At 42.2% G+C, this 20,244-nt stretch overlaps 1 protein-coding gene across 1 annotated transcript in view; it reads right to left on the reverse strand.

Annotated features, from left to right (window-relative positions):
- The window catches only part of LOC148838247 (lysosome-associated membrane glycoprotein 1-like), a 19,891-nt gene extending 2,667 nt beyond the window's left edge, over positions 1-17,224 (reverse strand). Inside the window, exons 1-5 of the mRNA XM_088910589.1 lie at positions 16,633-17,224; positions 7,016-7,605; positions 5,076-5,195; positions 3,832-3,904; positions 1,419-1,586 (exon numbers count right to left, since the gene is read on the reverse strand). Of these exons, the coding sequence (XP_088766715.1) occupies positions 1,419-1,586; positions 3,832-3,904; positions 5,076-5,195; positions 7,016-7,605; positions 16,633-16,684 (1,003 nt within the window). The 5' untranslated portion in view covers positions 16,685-17,224. The remainder of the gene's footprint in view (positions 1-1,418; positions 1,587-3,831; positions 3,905-5,075; positions 5,196-7,015; positions 7,606-16,632) is intronic.
- Positions 17,225-20,244: the final 3,020 nt, after the last annotated feature.

A 20,244-nucleotide genomic window follows, 5' to 3' on the forward strand; every position in this document is an offset into this window, starting at 1 on the left:
TGAATCACTGAAGCACAGAAAAGACACGCCAGTGGTATTTATGGAAAAGTGTGAAAGGGAAATGTCAAAACACAAACAAAATCCTACAGTAACTGCAAGTTAAACATTGAGGCAAAACTGAGCTTGATTCTATTTTCAAAATGGGGCAACAGCGTCTATTGTTTAAATAAGAAGCTTAAATATTTTAAGGTTGATCATTCATTGCTGATCATGCTTTATCAGTCTTATTAAATTTGCTTTAACCTTTGCTGGGTACTGCTGAAACCGTGGAGTAGGAGTATTGTCAGACTATATCTGAAAGTCCTTAGTGCTGATCTTTCAGCCCTGTCCCATGCCTATTCACACCCTTTGTTTAATTAATTCCATTTATTTCCCTCATAACATAGATAAAGGCTTCCCAAATCTAAAAAACAAATAGGTTTCAGTTCTCATTTATACCTGTGGCTATTACATTGCTGAGCAAATGTTTCTTTTGTGCATGTACACTATATGTGTATTGTTTGTGGGTTTCCTAAATATTGTCCTAAGCTCCCCTTTCAGCTTCCAACTCGACTTCTTCCAATGTCCTTCACTAACTGCAACAAGGCAGTTAACTTGCTTAGTCTCACTTCTCTAAACTTACAATTTTTCTCTCAGAAATCTGCTTCCTTTTTTACTGTTCCGTCTCCAGGGGGCAGATCTGACCAACCCAGAAGAGCTGAGCTTCTTGGTTTTAATATTGATTTTATTAAAAAGGTGGCTTTTACTTATTTCAAATTGGGTCAGGAATTTAATTCTCCACCAGGCCCAAAACATCTGATGGTTTAATTTAGTTCCATGATATCAGGAATATCTATGGGGCCGCTGGTCAAGAGTCTGTTGCAGCTGGGACATTTTATAACACACATGATGCCCTGGCAGTTGCAGATAGCTCTTGGTTCACTGGGAAGAACTAGTGTGCACAATTTGTCTAGTCCAGAAGTACTATATACTTCTACATAGTAACAAATTGGCTAACGTTTGGCCACTGGAATTAATCATTTCTGAAAAATGTTTATTGCGTTTCGGTTGCATTAGTGAAGTTACAGCCGAATGGCTTCTAGATTGTAATTTAGTGATAGCCTCACTCCAAGCAAGCTTTAGAATTATACTGTAAGTTTCTCACAGTGCAAGAGAAAACCTGCGGATTGGACACAATTTGAAAAGGTCATCTAGTTAAGCAGACGTACGGTCAGATAAAAATTGGACAGCACAAACAACTCCCTGTTCCGAAGCCTGGCTCCTACGTTGTGCTGCGTAAAGCTACACAATAGTAATGGCAGGAGGGTGGCCAGATCACAGATATGTTCATTGTGTTTCTTGTTGGCTTTCATTTTTTCTTAGAGGGCTCTAAAGCAGTTTCCATGGTATGGTTAACCATTATGAGAAACGTATAGTACCTGGCCCAAAAGTGTTTTTGGTGATGTTAAAAGCTTGGATCTTCTGCTCACTCAGTTCCAGGTAAAGGTATGGCCTCATAATCACTGTTTCGTTCTTGCAGGAGTAAGAGTGGCCAATCCTAGTCTCAAACAGCTCAACAGAGCTGTTTGTAGCTTCAAAGTTGGTTTCTGTAAAAAAAAATATATATATTTGTTTTGCATTGAATATCAAGCATGGCAAGTCACTAAATAATTTCCATTGATGAAGGAAAAATATCACCAAAAATACAGCGTTGGAAGGGTCAGCTTGTGTCAGTTGTTTTATATATTAGATAAAAGTTGACAAATATAAAAAAATTACTGTAGAGAACAATGCCCGAGAGAGAATTTTGATAAGGATAGAAGGTGGTAAGACAAGGTGCAGTTCTCCTAGATCACCACAAGGAGTCACTGCGGGTAGCCCAGGAGGATGGGAAATAACAAGATGGCCTCTTCTGAGAATGAAAATGAATCTCAGAACCTTAGAAGTGTGGATCTACCACAGGACCTGGGTTCAATTCCTGACTTGGGGAGTATGAGCGTTCCCCCTGTCTTTGTGCCCCAGGTGCTCTGGTTCCTTCCCATAGTCCAAAGAGATGCTGGTAGGTTAATTAGTTTCTGGCAAAACCGACCCTGGGGTGAGTGTGTGTCTGTGTCTATGTGTGTCCTGCAATGGACTGGCATCCAATTTCTTGCTGTGATAGGCTGCGGCTCTCCCACGCCCCTGTACTTGATAAAGCAGTTGGAAAATGGTTGGATGTACTGAGCCATGGTAAAAACAAAGTAAGGAGTAATACATGCAGCACTGGGAAAATCATGCTAAAAGCACAGAAAAAAAATTAAAAGATGCAGTAAAACAGCCATTTCAAATTGAAATATGATCTTATAAGAATCAGAAGCTAAGCAGGGCAGTATTTGGATGGACTACTTTTAAGGAAAGTCAGACTGCTTTTAGTCATGGTGTTTGTGGACCAGTAGGTGGCACTCTTCCCTCTGGAAAATATATTTTACCTGTGCCCCTGTATGGTGTCATCAGACCCTGTGCTGTGGCATTAAACTGAAGTCTCGATTACTTGTGGCCATTAAAGATCCTTTAGAATATTTTTGTTGAGCACAAGAGCTCATCTCAGTGTCCCAGATCAATTGAACTTCAGGCTTTCTAGCCCTAAGCCTAACTCCCCCTAAAGTGAAGTGAAACAGACATATAAGGTTCCTGTTACTCGATCTGGGCTGGTGTATAATGCTCTGCTGGCACAAAATAACTGGTTACCCAGGGGGTGACATAATGTGTCCTTTCCTATAATCAAAGCATTATTTGAGTGAAAATCTTTATGCAGGGGATAACAACACAAACCTAATAAACCATGGCAAAGCAAGCCCAATGTACAGTATACACATGGCACTGTTAAAATACAGTGCAGATTAACTGTATTAAGTTTACTGAACGGCAACTGTACTGTAAGCACTACAGGCCACAGTCAAGTGTACAGTATATGGTTGCCAGTGAAAGATGGAACTGGACAGACGTCGCTATAGAAAGTGAATCGTTACTATATTTTTCATGTGGATAAAACAGGTTACTTGCAACAAGCTTACTTGCGTTTGGCTGGAGTAGAGGTTTATTCTCTGCCAGAGAATTGAGACTCCCTGTCAGGCAACAAACCGTTAGCAGATGGAACATTCGGGGGAAAATGGGTGATTTAATACAGTTACACTTCCTTACACATGAAAGACCTAAGGGCAGAAGTGTCATAATCGCCCTTGTCGGAATGCAGGAGAACACGTTGGGATGTCCACAGCAACTAGCAGAGTCTCAACTAGACCTGTCAATCAGCCGGTTGCTGTGACTTCATGGTCTGGCAGGTGATCTGAACAACCTGTGTGTAGTTAATTACCACGGCAGCCTAATTGGGCTGCAATACAAATTGCAGCTATTTAAGATCACTCAAGCTTAGAGCCTTGCAATCAGTCTTAAGAGTTTGATTTCACTTGACATTCCTTGCTCCTGTTTGACCTCTTGTATTTTGATTATTCCTTCTCTTCAACTTCACTCGTGAATTCTCCTCGTGATTTGTGCCTGTGTTTTCCTTTCTACAAACCTGGCTTTGCACTCTTCAACCTTGCTTGTGGATTCCCCTGGTGCTCTGTTCCCGTGTTTACCTGGTTTAAACTTTTCTTGCGCTTGGATTTTGTTTCTAGAACTTCCTTTAGACTGAATATTGACTCCCTCGCTTCCACCTGGTCACATGACAGCCTGTCTGTCTCCCTGCTGCTTGCCTGTTATCATCACTTTCACTTGGGCACTTCCTCACTGTTTCACTGCTTGCCTGGACACCCAGGTACAAACAGAGGTATTGTAGGGAAAATCGCCTTCAAAGCCGGGAGGAAGACCTACCTTTGGCATTTGGGAACATGTAGTTCAGGCTGACGTCAACAGAATTGACAAAGACAGAATTCTTCTTGTTGTCCTGGAGAAAGGAGAGAGAGGGAAGCCAACAATGAGAAATCAAAGTCACTCTTGTTCCCTGCCTCTGTCACAGTCCAGCAGTTTGTTTTTGATTTTGAGCCTATCCTCCCTCTCTCAACCCCTCACTTCTTCTAATCACTAGCCCATACGGCCTCTCTAAAACTCCCTCAGCTCTTTGGACCAAAGCCCCACGGCCTCCTTTTCTGCCTGCCCATGTGTGCTAACAGTAAGCCAGCAGACTCATCTTTGGTTCCAGAACTTGAATACAACTCCAGCAGTCTCAGACACCTGTCTGTTGGCTTGCAGTTCTTTTCATTTCTAAATTTAAATATCTTTGCAGGGTTGTGTTGCTTTATGCTTTAATTTCATTTTAATTTAGAAACCGTCTTGCAAGTAAGCTTTGCAGTGGCAGTGACTGTAGCCAGACTGATCCCGTACTGTTTCGGCAAAGTATACAGACTGAGAGCAAATGATTGCAGTTCTTTTTATGATCTGCTTTCCAAAAAAGACTAAAGTACTGTATACTGTAAATGAAAAGGCCTGGGGCCTTCTAAGATCTCTTTCCAAGCTACATAAAAGTGCTTTTAAAATTGGGAACAGGAGACAGTTCATTACACAGATAGTTGTGGGAGTCTAGAACAAGCTATCCAACAATGTAGTCAAAGATCATACTCTGGCTTCTATCAAGAAATGGCTGGATTAGACCCTTGAGTCAATTACCTAAGGAATACAAAATGGACTAGTATAAAACAAAGCTATATACTTTTTAGTTCTTAAACCTGGTCCTTCAGGCCCAGAATCCAGCAGTTTTTTTTCTGTCTCCTAAAGCTTTTCACCTGAGGGAAGCCTGAAGCTGATCCAAACAAGGTTAAAAAGCCCTTCTGCTGTTGATATCAAGAAGCCTGTTTTATTCCAGAAGCCATGATCACTATGTGGGGAATATAATTTAAATATATATATATATTTATAAATATTAAAGCTGTTAATGTTGTCAACATTTTAATTTATGCTGCTATATTCTTCACAATCCATCCATACATTCATTTTCTTACTGCTTTATCCAATACAGAATTAAGGGAAGCCAGGCAGTGATGTTAACCACATCCCTGGTGGAACCTGCCTGCACACAGAGGCCTGGTGGAACCTGCGCTGTGCTGCTGCCCTAGTCGTACCTTCGTGAACAGGAAGGTGATGTGTCCCTGATGGAAGCTGAGCATGAGGCTGGATTTGGTGTGACTGCAGTTCCCTGAGGCTGTGGTTTGTTGAGGCTGCACGATGAACACGCCCTGCACCTGAAAAAGGAGAAAATCAGCAGTTAATTCAGGATATTTCTTTTATCAGTTCCTCAGCACTTTTTATACTATTAACCGGAGCAAAGGCTTGCATTATTACCCATTTTATTCAAATGTATTGGTTTCTATTAAATATCTTGTCATCTGTCAATTAAGTCTCTAGCTTGAGTTAATTACAAATGAATTAAGCTTGGTGAATGGGACTGTGACTGATATATTTAGTAACACCCCACACTCAGCAAACAATGCATCAATGATTTAATGAATGAGGAGCTTCTCCATACCAAGCAGGAATTTGTGTCTTTTGCCAGCATTAATTTTTCATGTATCTTTTGCAGGCCTGGCTTTGTACCCTTATTTTTTTAAACAATGACTTACTGCAGAACAGTAAGAACAACATACTCTTTAAAATTCACCTACTAAGCAATTAAAACCGCTCAGATCTGGTCTTCAGGTCAGACATCTTGTCAAGAGAAACTGACCTCACACAACAAGAAAAGAGCTGGTGAGCGCTGAATTAAACCCAGGCCTCTCCCTCAGTGACTTGTTTCACTTTCATATCGCTATGTCTGGAAAAAGCTGCCTTATTACTCTCCTGACTTCTGGGGCGGGTGTCCACTGGCAGAGAGGTGCCGACGGTGAATGCTCTCTTCCCCGAATGTCGCATTGCGCTGATCATTGGATAGGAACTCAAGAGGTTGGGCTCCTATGTTCTCCTGAATTGGGGGTTATTTTAATGGGGAAGCACCATTTCTCCCTTTTCTGAATCCCCCTCTGCTATTTATTGCATTACTGAGCCTCTCTTATTCTTTCTTTACTGTTATTTCTTCTATCAAAAGGAACTAAACACTTCAAAGAAAACAGATTCTTGCCTTTGCCCAATTTGGATTAGTAAAATAATAAGAGCAATTCCTTACACTCTTATAGCACTTTTCTGGACACTCCACTCAAAGCACTTCACAGGTAATGGGGACTCCCCTCCACCACCACCAGTGTGCAGCCCCCATCACGATGCTGCAACAGCAGCCATAATGTGCCAGTATGCTCAACACACACCAGCTCTCAGTGGGGAGGAGAACAGAGGTGAAGCCAGTTCAGAAATGGGGATTATTGGGAGAACATAACTAGTAAAGGCCAGGGGGGAAATTTGGCCAGGATGACAGGGTAACAACCCTACTCTTTTTGAGAAACACCCTGGGATTTTAAATGACCACAGAGAGTAAAGTGCTCAGTTTTATATCTCATCTGAAAGACGGTGCCTTTTTTACAGTATAGTGTCCCCATCACTACACTGGGGCATTAGGACCCACACCGACAGCAGCATGAGTTTCCTCTACAGTTCCAACTAACACCGCTTCCAGCAGCAACCTTAGCTTTCCCAGGAGCCTCCCATCCAGGTACTGACCAGGCTCACACCTGCTGATCTTCAGTGGGTTGCAATGCGAGTTGCATGGCAATATAAATTAGCTGCTGGCTATATCAAAAGAAAACACTATCTAGTCCTCGTGACAGTTGTTTTAAAAGGACACAGGTAGCAAATAAAGAAAAATGGCAAAATATCTCTTTGTGGAGTAAAAATAGCTTTAACTAAACTCTGTGTATTCTCAGTCATATACAAATGCAGCCCATCCAAATACCTGATGTCTTAAACACTCAGCTTTTCAAGGTATCTTTAGCACTGTGTTAACAAACTGGATCTTTGTGGGCAAAATGTCCAGGAACCTGCATGTTCTCAAGAGCCTAACATAGAGACTGCTGCCTGGGGCTGTTCAGCTGCTTCTGTAAGGCAAGTGAATCCATAGGTGTCGATGGTTTAGTACCATGCTGTTTGTCGTATTCTTGTATTGCACCATGAGCCGAAGAGTCATCTGAGCCAAGATACAAACATTGCCATCTGTTCCAGTCACGTTGTAAGTACCCTGTGTGAGATTAGCAGGTTGCGTGGGCGTAGGAGGGGCTGTTGTTGGGGTTGTGGTGTTGGGTTGATGGGTTGTTGTGGTATTGGGGTGGGGTGTTGTGGTATTGGGCTGGTGGGTTGTTGTGGTATTGGGCTGGTGGGTAGTTGTGGTATTGGGCTGGTGGGTAGTTGTGGTGTTGGGTTGATGGGTTGTTGTGGTATTGGGCTGGTGGGTTGTTGTGGTATTGGGCTGGTGGGTAGTTGTGGTGTTGGGTTGATGGGTTGTTGTGGTATTGGGCTGGTGGGTAGTTGTGGTATTGGGCTGGTGGGTAGTTGTGGTGTTGGGTTGATGGGTTGTTGTGGTATTGGGCTGGTGGGTTGTTGTGGTATTGGGCTGGTGGGTAGTTGTGGTATTGGGCTTAGGGGTAGTAGCCCCGGAGATGAATGCCTGGGCAGGACCCATGGTGGAAGCCGGCTTCTTTTTCTTTTGTTGATCATGTGCCAGCGAAGAAGCTGAAAAAGACAAAAAAACATTGTTCAGGTGCCTAATTAATTCTGGCTAAGCCCTGCTGGACAGGTGATCCAACCTGCTTTTCAAGTGTCTCCCTGCTGGTACCGGAAATCAAAAAGCCAAGAAGAAAAGAATGAAAGAAATTCTGACACTGTCATAATGGCATTCCATGTCACATCATCCCAATCCACGATCCTGGTTTCATCCATCTGATTTGCGTTCTCATTCCTCATTGAGACTTGTCTCCCACTTGGACGAATGGATCAAGACACACTGCTGCATTTCAGCTTGTCACTCAGTTGGATGGAGATAAACTGAGCATTAAGCTACAAACCCATGAGTTACTAGAGAAAGAATGAAGGAGGGCTGTGAGACCCTGACAGACAGCAGAAACAAGCAGTCCTGGTGGCCAATCATTAGTCAGAGAAGGTCAAAGGAGGGGTCAAAGAATCAGGAAGATTCCTGTCATGTTGGCATTGACTGCTGTTCTGCTGGGAGAGCTAGCTGTGTTGCGGCAGCAGGTGATATTATCACCTGGAGACTCTGAGGACCTGGAATCAGTTTACAGCTGTTCCCATTCCTCAGCATAAACAGTCAGACCTGAGAGGGCACATGGCTCTGTAATCAAGTTTAAACTTTCAGCAACTCAAGCTTCTTTGCATCGTTTCACACGTTTCGCTTTGGTGGTAATCTGGTCACCTGCTCGCTAGCGACCCTTGACTTTGTTCACTGTCCACCTGGTTTGACACTGGCGCATCTCCTTGACACTCCCTTGTGCTTTGCCACTGTACCTCCTTGGATACGGTCCTCGCTTGCGTCGGATCACAACCCTGGACCACGATTTGGTTCCCTAGCTAGCTACAGCAGAACGTCTGTCTGCGTGCATGGCTCCTCGGCTCGCTAGTCGGCAAGCAGCCTGCTACATTCTCTGTATGCTGCTTGTTCCACCTCATAAAGCATTATTACACTTAACATGCAGTATATGTCATTATGTCCTCAGTTACATTGCACAATTTAGCTTTAGCAGGAAAATAAGGTCAATTAAGTAGTGAGTATAAATGTTAGAAAACGTTTTGTAGTTACTGTAAAGCTTTCAAGTTAGGGGGTAGTTTGCTAGGTAATAAGAGTCTGTAAGTGAAGGTGATAGACACTAAAGCTTAACAGCTGCAGCAATGAAAGTCGGGAATTCCCATATTCCTACTGTAGGCTCCGAGAAGGATCTTCTCCACTATGTTGTTTCCCCTTTGTTAGATTCTGATCTTTCCTGACAAGTAACAAGGCATCTAAAATGACTTGTGAAAACTGACTGAGTGGTACAGTATATTGGAGGAAAACTAAACAACAGCACACAGAGCTCTGAAACCCATTGGTGAAGTATCTCTCCCTGTCTATGTGCTGTGTGTCTCATGGAGAGCAAGCTGGGGTATGTGAAAAGACAAATTCCTAATGCAAGAAATTGTACAGGGCTAATAAAGTGATCTTATCTTATACCAAAGCCACAGTGGCCCGTCAGGCCAGAACTCATGCAGGTTTCTGTGGTCTTACATGAACTAAGCACAGAGCTTCCCTGGATGGGAAGCCGGTCTATCACACATACTGTAAAAAACCCGTGGCAAACTGGACAGAACACACGTAAAGAGCTTAAAAGAAAAGTGGAATCAGCAATTCCTTCTTGTAGTCGAGTGAAGAAAAGGCCTCATTCTGAAAAATGACTGGAGTTCCTCTTTTCTTTGTGCTACAATACCTCTGTACCAAAAAGAGGAAGCACAGTTTACTGAGACACCAGTTTCAAGATTTCAAGATTTTTCAAAACTTTACCAAGGAATTACTTAAAGGCATTTTTGGACTGTCCTGCTCCTGTAACAACGCCTGCTTTGTGCTGTGTATTTTTTCGTTCTTTCCAAGGCTGGAAGATGTCAACACCTTTAAGCTCTTATCTGTGCTGAGCTGCTTTATCCCTAACCATCCAGCTCTTTCCACAATCATCCATATACGTGGTCTTGTTCTGCTTTTGGAAAGTTTAGAAAATGAATCCACTGGTCCACAAAAAAAACTGATCAAGGTACAGTAAGTGGGTAGGAGCAATAGTCTAGCCAACTTGTATGGCATCATAACTAAAGATTCAGATGAGGTTCTGATCCAGCCCCACCAGAAGGATAAGCAACAAGAACCAATAGTGACGAGTGCAGACATCTGTCACTTGATACTCTACAGTAGTATCATTTGCTCTTACTTATACAGGCCTTGAGAAGGCATGTCATTTTCTGATTGCTTGCCTAAGAACCAATGACATTGTAGCATTTCAGTATGGTATTATATTAGCTAACTCTTCATTTTCAACAAAAAACTGTCATAATGTGTATTATACTCACACCTTCCCTGTATCTCTATAATTATTTATAATACAGTACATGTATATGTTTCAGGATTAAGGATCAAATTTTTCTTTCAGTTTCTCGATTGTTTGTGGAAAACAGAATTGGAAATTCGTCTTGGATTAAATAATTTTAAATTTTGCATCTGTTTTTTTTGGGGGGGTATTATACCTAGAAAATGACACTGTTACAATTGCATCTACAATAAATACAACTACAGGATAGCATGGCCTTTCACTGTTTTTACCAGCCAGAGTTCGAGTTTCACTTTAATCTACAATTGCAGTTCAGGGTCACTGATCTTGTAGAAAAACAACTGCTTACTGACACTGGTCTTCCATTAAGCTACATTGCTGAAACTGAAATCGTCTTTTGAAACCATTCAAAATGACTTTTCCGTTTGAACAAAACAATCTGGAGATAATCTGGTGTCATCCACAAAAAAAAACAGCAGCAAAATAATCTTAATGGTTATGTAATGAAGTATGGTTAATTATTCTTAAAATATCCCATAATATGTACTTGTACAAGTGGCGACAATTATCTAGAATTGGAATGAAGAATATTTAAAGGTAAATGTTGGATTATTTTACATTATAACAAAACATACAACCTCACTAATGAACTGAGAGGCTCATCATCAATCCAGGCTGTATTCATTGTTTACTGACCTCAACTGTAACTCCTGGTGTCCATGTATCCAAATCAATTTAAATCATGGTACATCAGTTTCATTTCAGTTTCAATTTCACAATCAAGGCCCAAATCCACAAAGCATTCTAACAATTCCACTCTGGCAAGAGTACAGAAAACACCAGAAGCCCATTCTGCACACACTTCCTTTTCTCTGGAAGTAACAGATCCAGTTAAGGTTCTGATTCACACCTTTAATGAGAGATCTGAGCCAAGAAACACATAATGGTACCCAAAACAAGAAGCATCTCTACTGAAGAGGCCAGGGACTTGCTCAGCTGGGGCAGTTCTATGACTAACCCTGGGGTACACAAGGGTGTGGTGTTGCGTGGTGTGTGTTGATCCAAATGCATGAAAAAGAATGTTTGGAAAGATCACATTCAAAATTTCAACCACTGCACAATGGACTGATGCATTGATGCACTGGTGCAATGTCTTCATGGACTGAAAACTGGATAACACGAAACAGCTTGTTATCACAAGGAGTACAGCTTCTATTCGGGCCAATCTAAGCAGCTGTGTGCTGTAGGGATCCATCTGAGGCCTGTTGCTCTTCCTGATCAACATGAACAATTCAGAAACTGATACATCTAGCCAACAGTTGAGATTTTTAGATGGTACAAAGAATACGCAGGGGGAAGAGGAAGCAAAAGATAGTGGCAAAGCGGTTGCAAAGACTTTGATGAAGTCTTGGAGCAGGGAGACACATGGCAATTGCAATTTAACACTATTTAAGTGCAAAGTTATCCATGCAGGAAGTATAAACTTGCATTGCACATTGGTCAAATGGGTGACCTCCCTAATATCACATGGTGAGTCTGAACCGCATGATAGACATCTCGATGTTTACGTATAAAATTCTGTATTGTGTCCTCATCAAGACGTTTTGGACAGATGTTTCAGTCTTATATACAAGTTTCATTTCCCATTGAGATGTTTATGACTTGCTGATGATAACAATGATAACTTTTGATGGTGAAAGACAATGTGTCCTTATTAGGGCTGCAGTTGGTCAATGCAGAGACCTCTGCCTTTCTGAAAGCAAGATCAGGTGACACCAACGCTTATAAATCAGTTTTATATTAGAATATTTCAATAGGAGAAAGGGGAAGAACAGTGGCGTTGTGGTTAGCATTGCTGTCTCATAGTGCTGGCTTCCTGGGTTCAATTCTGGACCTTGAGTGCTACTGGCACTGGAGCTTGCATGTTTGTGTGGGTTTCCTCTGGGTGCCCATGTTTCCTCCCATAGCTCAAATATTGGTAAGTTAAATAGATTCTGGAAAAATTGGCCCTGGTGTAAGTGTTTACATACAGTATCTGTATCTGTGTGTGCCCTGCCATTGGCTGGTGTCCAGGACGTCCAGTACCCCCTTTGTGCCCACTGACTCCAGTGTAGCTCCCCTGTGACCCTGAATTGGAACAAGCTGTTAAAAACTGGATGGAAGGAACATAAAGTTTGCATAGAAGAGGTGGGTATTTGTTTAATATTGATTGATGGGTTTTTAGCAGGTTTATTGATTCACGACTCTCTAAACATTAGTGTAAGAATCCCCTGAATAGTTCATTCACCATATTTATGATGAATAAATGCTATTTGCACTTCCTTTGATGGTCCAAGTGCTTTACTGTATTTCCTGTGCCAGTCTCTTTCAGGCATTATATTAACTGCACCATGTCCTGTTCGTACAGCACTTGACAACATGGGTGCATCTCTTGTTCCACATTCCACCAACCCTTTGTGTAAAGCAATGCCTCCCGTTCTCAGTTCGAAAAGCACAGTCTCTCTGTTTCTGCTATGTCCTCTAGCTTACATTTTGCTGGGAAATCAAGACTTAAGAGTTTTTTATATACTTTTTAAAACCGGCGCTGACAGTCATTAAACTACTTCTCTTTAACTGGGTCTTATTGTCTTTTAAAACAGTTTTCTTTCTTGTCACGGATTTCTTAAAGGAAGAATGAATCCATGGAGCCTGCACTTTCTAACTCTGGGTATGCGTTCTCTTGGGTTGAATGCGGTTTGCCTGTGGCAGCAAACGCCCATCGCTGTATTTTTTCCCCAATGTCTGACCCATATTGATTCTGAGACCTGTGATTCCTTGAGGCTGCGTTCCTGTGACTGAAAGCTGTTTGTGAAGTACAGGACCACACCCCCTCTTTCTCCCCCATTCCTGTCACTGTGGAATGCTGCGCATCCATTAACTTGTGTTCAGTCTCCATCATGTTTAAGCGATGGTACAGTAGGTACAGTAAACTGCAGTCACCTGCCAGTGCAGTAGCTTGTATTTCTTGTATTCAGTTCAGAATCTTCCCGGCCTTTAGGTAAGACACTTCATCACTTGGCCCTTTGATTTTGGATTTTCCTCTGGAGGTCTCTTCTTTCAGATCCCTGTTGATTTCCCTTTGCTCATTTCTGGCTATTTGTCCACCCGTCTATGACAGAATTGCATTCAACCTCACTTCATTTGGCTTCTCCTTATTCTTTTCTTTTCCTGTGACAAGTTTCTCCTCAAAAGTCTCTCCTCTTTCCCCTCCTCTTTTCTCCTCTTAGCCCTTTCAATGCAAAACTTTAAAAATGCAAAATGAAACAAACATTTACTTCCTTGTTATTTCCATCGCCCTGTGCCAGCGGCTTTTTTAACCACATTTTGGTGGCACTATTTATAAATTATTTATATATACAGCATATACAGTTCATAAACTTAAAAAGGACTTGTTCAACCTGTGACACCAGTATTCCTGCACAAAGTATTCTCTCTCACTACATTACTAAAGATGTTATCTGCGATCCATATCTCCTGCCAAAAGAGAATAATGAGAACAATAAGTTTTAAAATAAATGAAGTAGAAACTATTTAGATTTTGTATAAAAGTACAAGTCATTTCTCTTGATATGATGCTGTAAAAGTGCCATAATGTTCCTGAGGTTCAAACTGGTCTTACTGTACCTGGGCTATTATATTTAGACCTTGTATAATATCGAGTTTAAGGAAAGTGGCATCATGTTCAGTATAAAGCTGGATGAAGCCCCTCCAGGAATTCAGATTTCTGCAACCATGTCCCTCCTAAACATCCCAATTTTATCTTCTCATCTTCCAAAAGCCCTTCCTGCAGTCGTCTCTGCAAATTCACAATGGCCCCATTCAATCATCAATTTATTCTACTTGCTCTGTGTCCGGCCCTTGGCCATTTGAATTTCTTCATTCTTTCAGGAAGTGTCCATAAAAGCCTCGGTTCGCATTCTAATCCAGGAATGGTCTTCATTGGAAAACGGGAAGAGATGGATTTCTGGGTTTCTGAGCGCCTTCAGCGGTAGGCCTCCCTTCACACCAATCTCCGCTATGCCTTTAGTGCACTGCAGGGTTGCAGGGCATTTGAGCCTTGCAGGGTTGGGTAGGTTAGGGGTCACCCAGAGATTCTGCAGCTTCTTGCATTACAGGGAAGATCCTGTGGCTCTGGATAATTGTGACCTTGCATCCGCTGTTCTCAGTGAGCGCTGCGTCAACTCTAACAGATGCTTACCTCAGCCACTCTTGCAGAAGTAAGGCAAGTGGCGGATGATGACAGTGCAGACTGTGGTAGGCGGGTGGGTGGGGGTGGGTGCATGCGTCACGTGCCTTTTCTCCAACCCGTGAGAGGGCCCGTCACCAGCCCTGTTACCGAGCCGGGGCAAAACGAGAAACAGCAATGCCCGATTTGCCCAAGAGGAGGCAAAACAAAGAGACGTGAAAGGTTTGGAAAGAGAAAGTTTGTATTTGAATGCTGCAAGGGAGAAAGGATTTTCTTCATAAGGTCAGGAATCGCTGGAGGTTTTCATGCCACCCCAGCGCTTGATGACCCATTTGGGCCATTAAGATTAGCATCACTGAACACTTTTCAAACGTTTTCGGCTGATGATGGTTTCGAGAGGCTCGGGAAACCTATTGGACTCTGGCCCTTGAGGGCTGCAGTGGAGCACGTTGGAGATAATCGGGCTGGTTGGCTGGGCAGTGAGAAGAAAGCACACGCCAAGCAGCACAGTGAAGTATCACTCCAGCCAAATTAATCGTGACAGCGGCAGTTTACTACAGGCACTTTCAGAATGAACCAGTCTCAAGATAAAGCAAGAATACTCTTAAACCAAGAGTAGTCAGTCTGGGCCTACGCTTAATGACCTCATTGATCAGATTATCAGCTAAATTGGACCAGTTCGACCATTTTCAATGGTCATCAGCCGTTGATGATTTTCAAGAGACCTGGAAAACCAGCTGGACTCTGGAGCTCCAGGACTGTATCTCCCTGGATGCCCCTCCGGTGAGAATAAAGCATGAGCCAAGCAGCACAGCAAAACATCAGTCCGCCCACATTAACTAGTGGTGTCTGTGGGAGCCCCCATTTGCTGCGGTCACTTTCAAAATGGACTCGTCAACCAATCAACCAGGACAGGGTAAAGTATTTAAACCAGGAGCGCCCAATCCCGATCCTGAAGACCCAGTGTGTCTGCAAGTTCTCAGTTCAACTCAGTACTTAATGAACTATAACTAAGTCCACTACTGGCTTAACTGGACCCCAGGACTGGGGTGTGTTAGAGATATAAGGTACCATGACACTGCTAACCATGGTTACTGGTTATTGAGGGTTAACAGAAGCATACAGTTAGTCTAAAAATATTTCTCAAGCCACTGACATGAGCTGGCAGTGGCTCAGCCGGTTTTGGTCTTTCTGAAATGCTGTTTTACACGATCACATCCTTGTAACAAAGGTTTTTTAATTCTCTGATTTCATGTATGTCTGCAGAAGAAATGACCTAGAACCACTTAGAAAAAAGCAGAAGCATGCCAACAGAGAACTGCTTAAAGAGAAAACTCCACAGGAAGTATAAGATGTGGTGCATGTGCTGCTGTCTCCCAGTCACCCACAAAAGGGCAATGTTCAGCCTTTGTTTTAGGAATAACTGAGTGCTCAGTTTCAGCAGTAAATCTGTCAGTGATAAACGAATATATTTATGACAATCACAAAACACAATATAATTGTTAATAATTAATGAACCACTTATTAAGTCACAGTGGCCGATAATGATGTATAATATGGACAGTCCAACATGTACTCTATAAACCTCTTGGTTGTGCTTAAAGAGTGACATAACCTCATGGTTACATTTTCAATTTCAATAAGAAATTTAGTATTAACTAGACAGTAAACGTCTGACGACCAACTTCATGTTGTAAAAGTAAGTCAAAGTTTCTGAACTAATCAACTTTTATTATTTCAGCAACCTTTGCAAGCTGTATAGATTGTAGAACAGTCTGGAAGCTCAGTATTTATGGTACAAGTAACTCGACACTCGAACTGGCAATGAAAAATAAGAATATTTACAACTTGCGCGTAGGTGCTACTTTAAATAAATCTGGTAACACTGTTCTGTATAATTTTAGAACTGTATAGTTATGCATATGCAAAACAATAAAAACAGGTCACGCACGGTACTGTGGCAGTAGATTTATGATCGACGTAGAAGCAATATATACAAGTAGTTCGGCAAGTATGATGCGAGTTAATGCGGACTCCTGTCGAATTTCAATCCTGATTTACATGTAGACTTGCGTCTAACAGCTAACGCGCTGTGCTGTTATTCTTTAAAATGAGTTTTAAAAGACGAAAAAACAAACGGAAAGAAAAGGGAGGTAAAGAAATCACGAGTTACGAACCAGGAAACGGCCAACACTAACTTTCAGAAAACGACAAAGCACCTGTGCATTTAGAAACCGTCACTTGCCGGAGATTTCTGCTTTCTTTTACGTCGCTTAGTTTATACTATACACCCAAGTAAACAGCTACACGAAGTCAACTTTATTAAACTGCGTTGTCACTAAAAATCTGTTCTTCAGAATTATCCGTCTTAACAGTATATGTTTCACCGTAACTAAAAAAAATGCATTCGCAGCACCTGGGAAAAATAATACCATTAAAGTTTTTGAAACATACCCAAAATGAGAGCGCAGATGACGGAGAGCAGTAGAGTCCGTGTGGGGTTCATTTTGAGAAGCAGGATTTTGGAAGTCGCAGTAGCTGTTGACAAGGTCCGAGTCTCGCAGAAAGTGGCTCTGAGCCGCAGCTCGCCTTGTTATGTACAGCAAAGAGCGCAGACAAGAAACGAAACCAAAAACGTTTGGAAAGTTAACTTCCAGCCCACACACACACTCTCTCTCTTCTAGGAAGCTGAACAACACAGCAGCCAAAAAAACAAAAGAAAGGTGCTTAACTCACTCTGTGACTATTATTATTATTGCCTTTTTTTATAAAGCGACGTTTTAACACGTTCGCTGACACTACTTTCACCAACAAAAATGACACTGAATTCCAACTGAACAACAGGGAACATGGATATTTTCTGGCCGAAAGTAAGAATCGTCACAGGCAAAAGTTTACTATCACCCGCAGAGCCCGCAAAAACTGTTTTACCAAGATCTCGTATTGGGGGGGTAATAATAATATCATTACTCAACTAGCTTTTAACAACTACTGTAGCAGCTCTGCAGTACGCCTTCTTAAGTTGTTTCCGATTCTTGAATATGTATGATTATGATTAACGAAGACAGCGAACTGTTTGCTATGTGTAATCAGTCCAGGGGCAGAGCAATGGCTCTGGGTCTGGAAGGTTGCCGGTTCAAATCCCGAGGCCGGCAGAGGAATCTTACTCCGTTGGGCCCCTGTGTAAGTCCTTTAACCCCATCTGCTCCAGGGGTGCTGTACAAATGGCTGACCCTGCGCTCTAACCCCAAGCTTCTTTCTCCCTGCCTGAGTGTCTCATGGAGAGCAAGCTGGGGTATGTGAAAAGACAAATTCCTAATGCAAGAATTTGTATATGACCAATAAAGTGATCTGATCTGTTAAAAAGAGTCAAGGAGTCCAGTAAAGACAAAGAAAGTTATAATAATATATTAATATTATTGCAGCATTGTGCTGACCTCTCGGACCCTGCACTGTGCCGCTCCCCCACTGCACCCTATATAAGCAGGAGGCAGCGCTCCCTCTCTCTCTAAATGCAGTCAATTTCAATTCAATTTAAGGTGCTTCATTAGCATGACCGAGCGGTACAATCAGTGTGGCCAAAGCAAATAAAAAGAATAAAATTGACATGAAACAAAACAAAAAATAACTATAAAATCTACAGACATTTACAACAAAGACATATCGTAAAATATTTAGTCTCTTTCTCTCTCCTTATCTCTCCCAGTTGAACAGCACCCTCCTGTAATCTAAAGAGCAATAAACCCGCTGTCTTGTGAAGCTGTGTACCTGCTTCCTGCCTAGTGTGTGTCTCATTCCGCCTAGCCTGCCTTACAAAATCCGGGATAAATGTATCATTGTCAGTATAGGGCCAATGTGTTGGGACACTTCACTGTGGTACCACTGGCCTAAGAATGACATTCTTTCACAATGTTTATGCAAAGGCCTGACTTGGATTTTACTGATAATACCGTGATGTTCCACACCTATCATTTACAGTATTAGCACACAGGTATTATAAACGTCACAAGTACGGCAAGTAGAGAAAAGATCAACCTAAAAGCAGAGCACACGTCACCCATATCAAGCGCTGTTTTAAACCAATCACCGAGGTATAATTAAAGGCCTGTACAGCCTACGCAGTTAGAGGCTTGTTTATTTCAGGGGGCAGACCTGTCGAGGCTGGAAGATACAGTACATTGATTGCACAATTAGACGATTCAAACCAGCTCTGACATAACTTTCACTCCTTATGTCCACTGTTTTTGAAAAGCAGATAAACCACAAGGGCAGCACAATAAACATACAGTTTGGTGAAAAAGTATTCTCTCACTTTCAGATATTCTGACTTTGTGCATATGTTCGCCACTGAGTGTCATGAATTGGACATGCGCACAGGGACACTGGATTTTGTTTGACTTTGTGAAATAAATGAAAGAAGCACCAAACCTTTGTGTTATTTGTTCACCTAGACTCCCTTTTTGTATCACCTGGACACACATGAAGCTCAGATCACATTCAGTGGAGAAAATATGCAAAAATTCAGAAAATCTGAAAGGGGGTGAAAACTTTTTGACATAAGTGTACGAGAGATGTGGAGCATGGTGGCGCAGGGTTTAGCCGTGCTTCCTCTCGGTTCTGGGGTCCTGGGTTCAATTCCAAAGCTGGGGAATTATCTGTGTGGAGTGTCTATGTTCTAACCCTGTTTGCATGGGTTTCCTCCCACAGACATACTGGCAGGTTAATTGACTTCTGGGAAAATTGGCCCTGGTGTGAATGTGTGTGTCTGTGTCTGAGTGTCTTCCCTGTGATGGACTGGCGTCCCATCCAGGGTGTACCCCGCCTTGCACCCATTGCTTGCTGGGATGTATTCCAGCTCCCCCTTGACCCTGGATTGGAAGTAGCAGTTAGAAAATAGAGGAGGATGAGGAAGGGCACATTGATTTAAAAGAGGAAATTAAACCAGAAGAAAATAGAAAAAAATGGGACTCAGTCTGTTACAAAAGTTAATAGGTGTTACCCAAGAGATTTAGAGCTGTAGTGTGTTATGATCACAGGACAGGGTACGAGCAAAGAGCAGTCACAACCACACAATGTGAGTAATCAGCTGAGACACCCAGCAAAGACACAAACACACCCTTTGGTCATGAATGCTCCCACTGTCACATGGTGCGTGTACCGTCTGTACAGAGGGAGATTCCTTGCCCAATACTGACCAGTCCCATTCTGATCTCAAACGTCTACCCACAGTGCTGCACAAAGATGTTGTGGGTCGTAAGAAAGGTTCCCAGATTTTGGTTGGTCAGGCTATGAGAGCCCAGCTCCTAAGGAGGAGTTCCAGACATGTGTCTATATTGGCAAGGTGTGATCTGTCACAAGGTTACCTGTCATAAAGACAAGGGCAGGTGTTATAATTTATCACCTTGGGTCTGCAGACACAGTAAGTAATACTGTGATCAACAACATACTGTGCCTGCCAACATAAAACAGCAGAGTAAATCCAAGGGTCAAAAGCCTAGCTAAAAACTAAAGAAATCAAATTTATTTGAGTTACCCATAATTTGTACTCTATGTAGTGGAATTATGGGTTAAATGAACAGGTCAGAGTGTTCTCCACACTTGCTGCTGTGTGGTTAATCTTTTTTACATTCAGAAGTCTTATATATTCTTCTGTATGCTTTGTACAACAAATCACAGATGTCATATTATTTAAAATGCAAAAGTGGGATTTGTTGCCTCACCAAATCATGGGACTGTCCAGTAACTCTGCACACCGTATCACAAGCGCAATCTCTTGCATGATTTTGTTTGGTTTGGATCCAAAACTATTACAGTTTGAAAAAGCCAATGATAATATTTGCAGAATGCTGTGCTGAGCCATCACAATCTCATACTAAAGGACTGTCTCAACTCTTTGTGGTCACAGAGAGGGGTTTTCGTCAATCATTAATCAGCAGGGACCTCATGCAAAATTAGACGTGTGCTTCATAGTTGTCTCTCTTTGAGGAAATTCCCTGTGACTCGTTGCAGCATGTGACATCTGAAATTGCTTGAGAAGAGCATATGTGAGGAGCAGGTTTATTAAAA

The sequence above is a fragment of the Atractosteus spatula genome, chromosome 3 (assembly GCF_055471065.1).
Source record: "Atractosteus spatula isolate fAtrSpa1 chromosome 3, fAtrSpa1.hap1, whole genome shotgun sequence".
Classification (NCBI taxonomy): Eukaryota; Metazoa; Chordata; class Actinopteri; order Semionotiformes; family Lepisosteidae; genus Atractosteus; species Atractosteus spatula.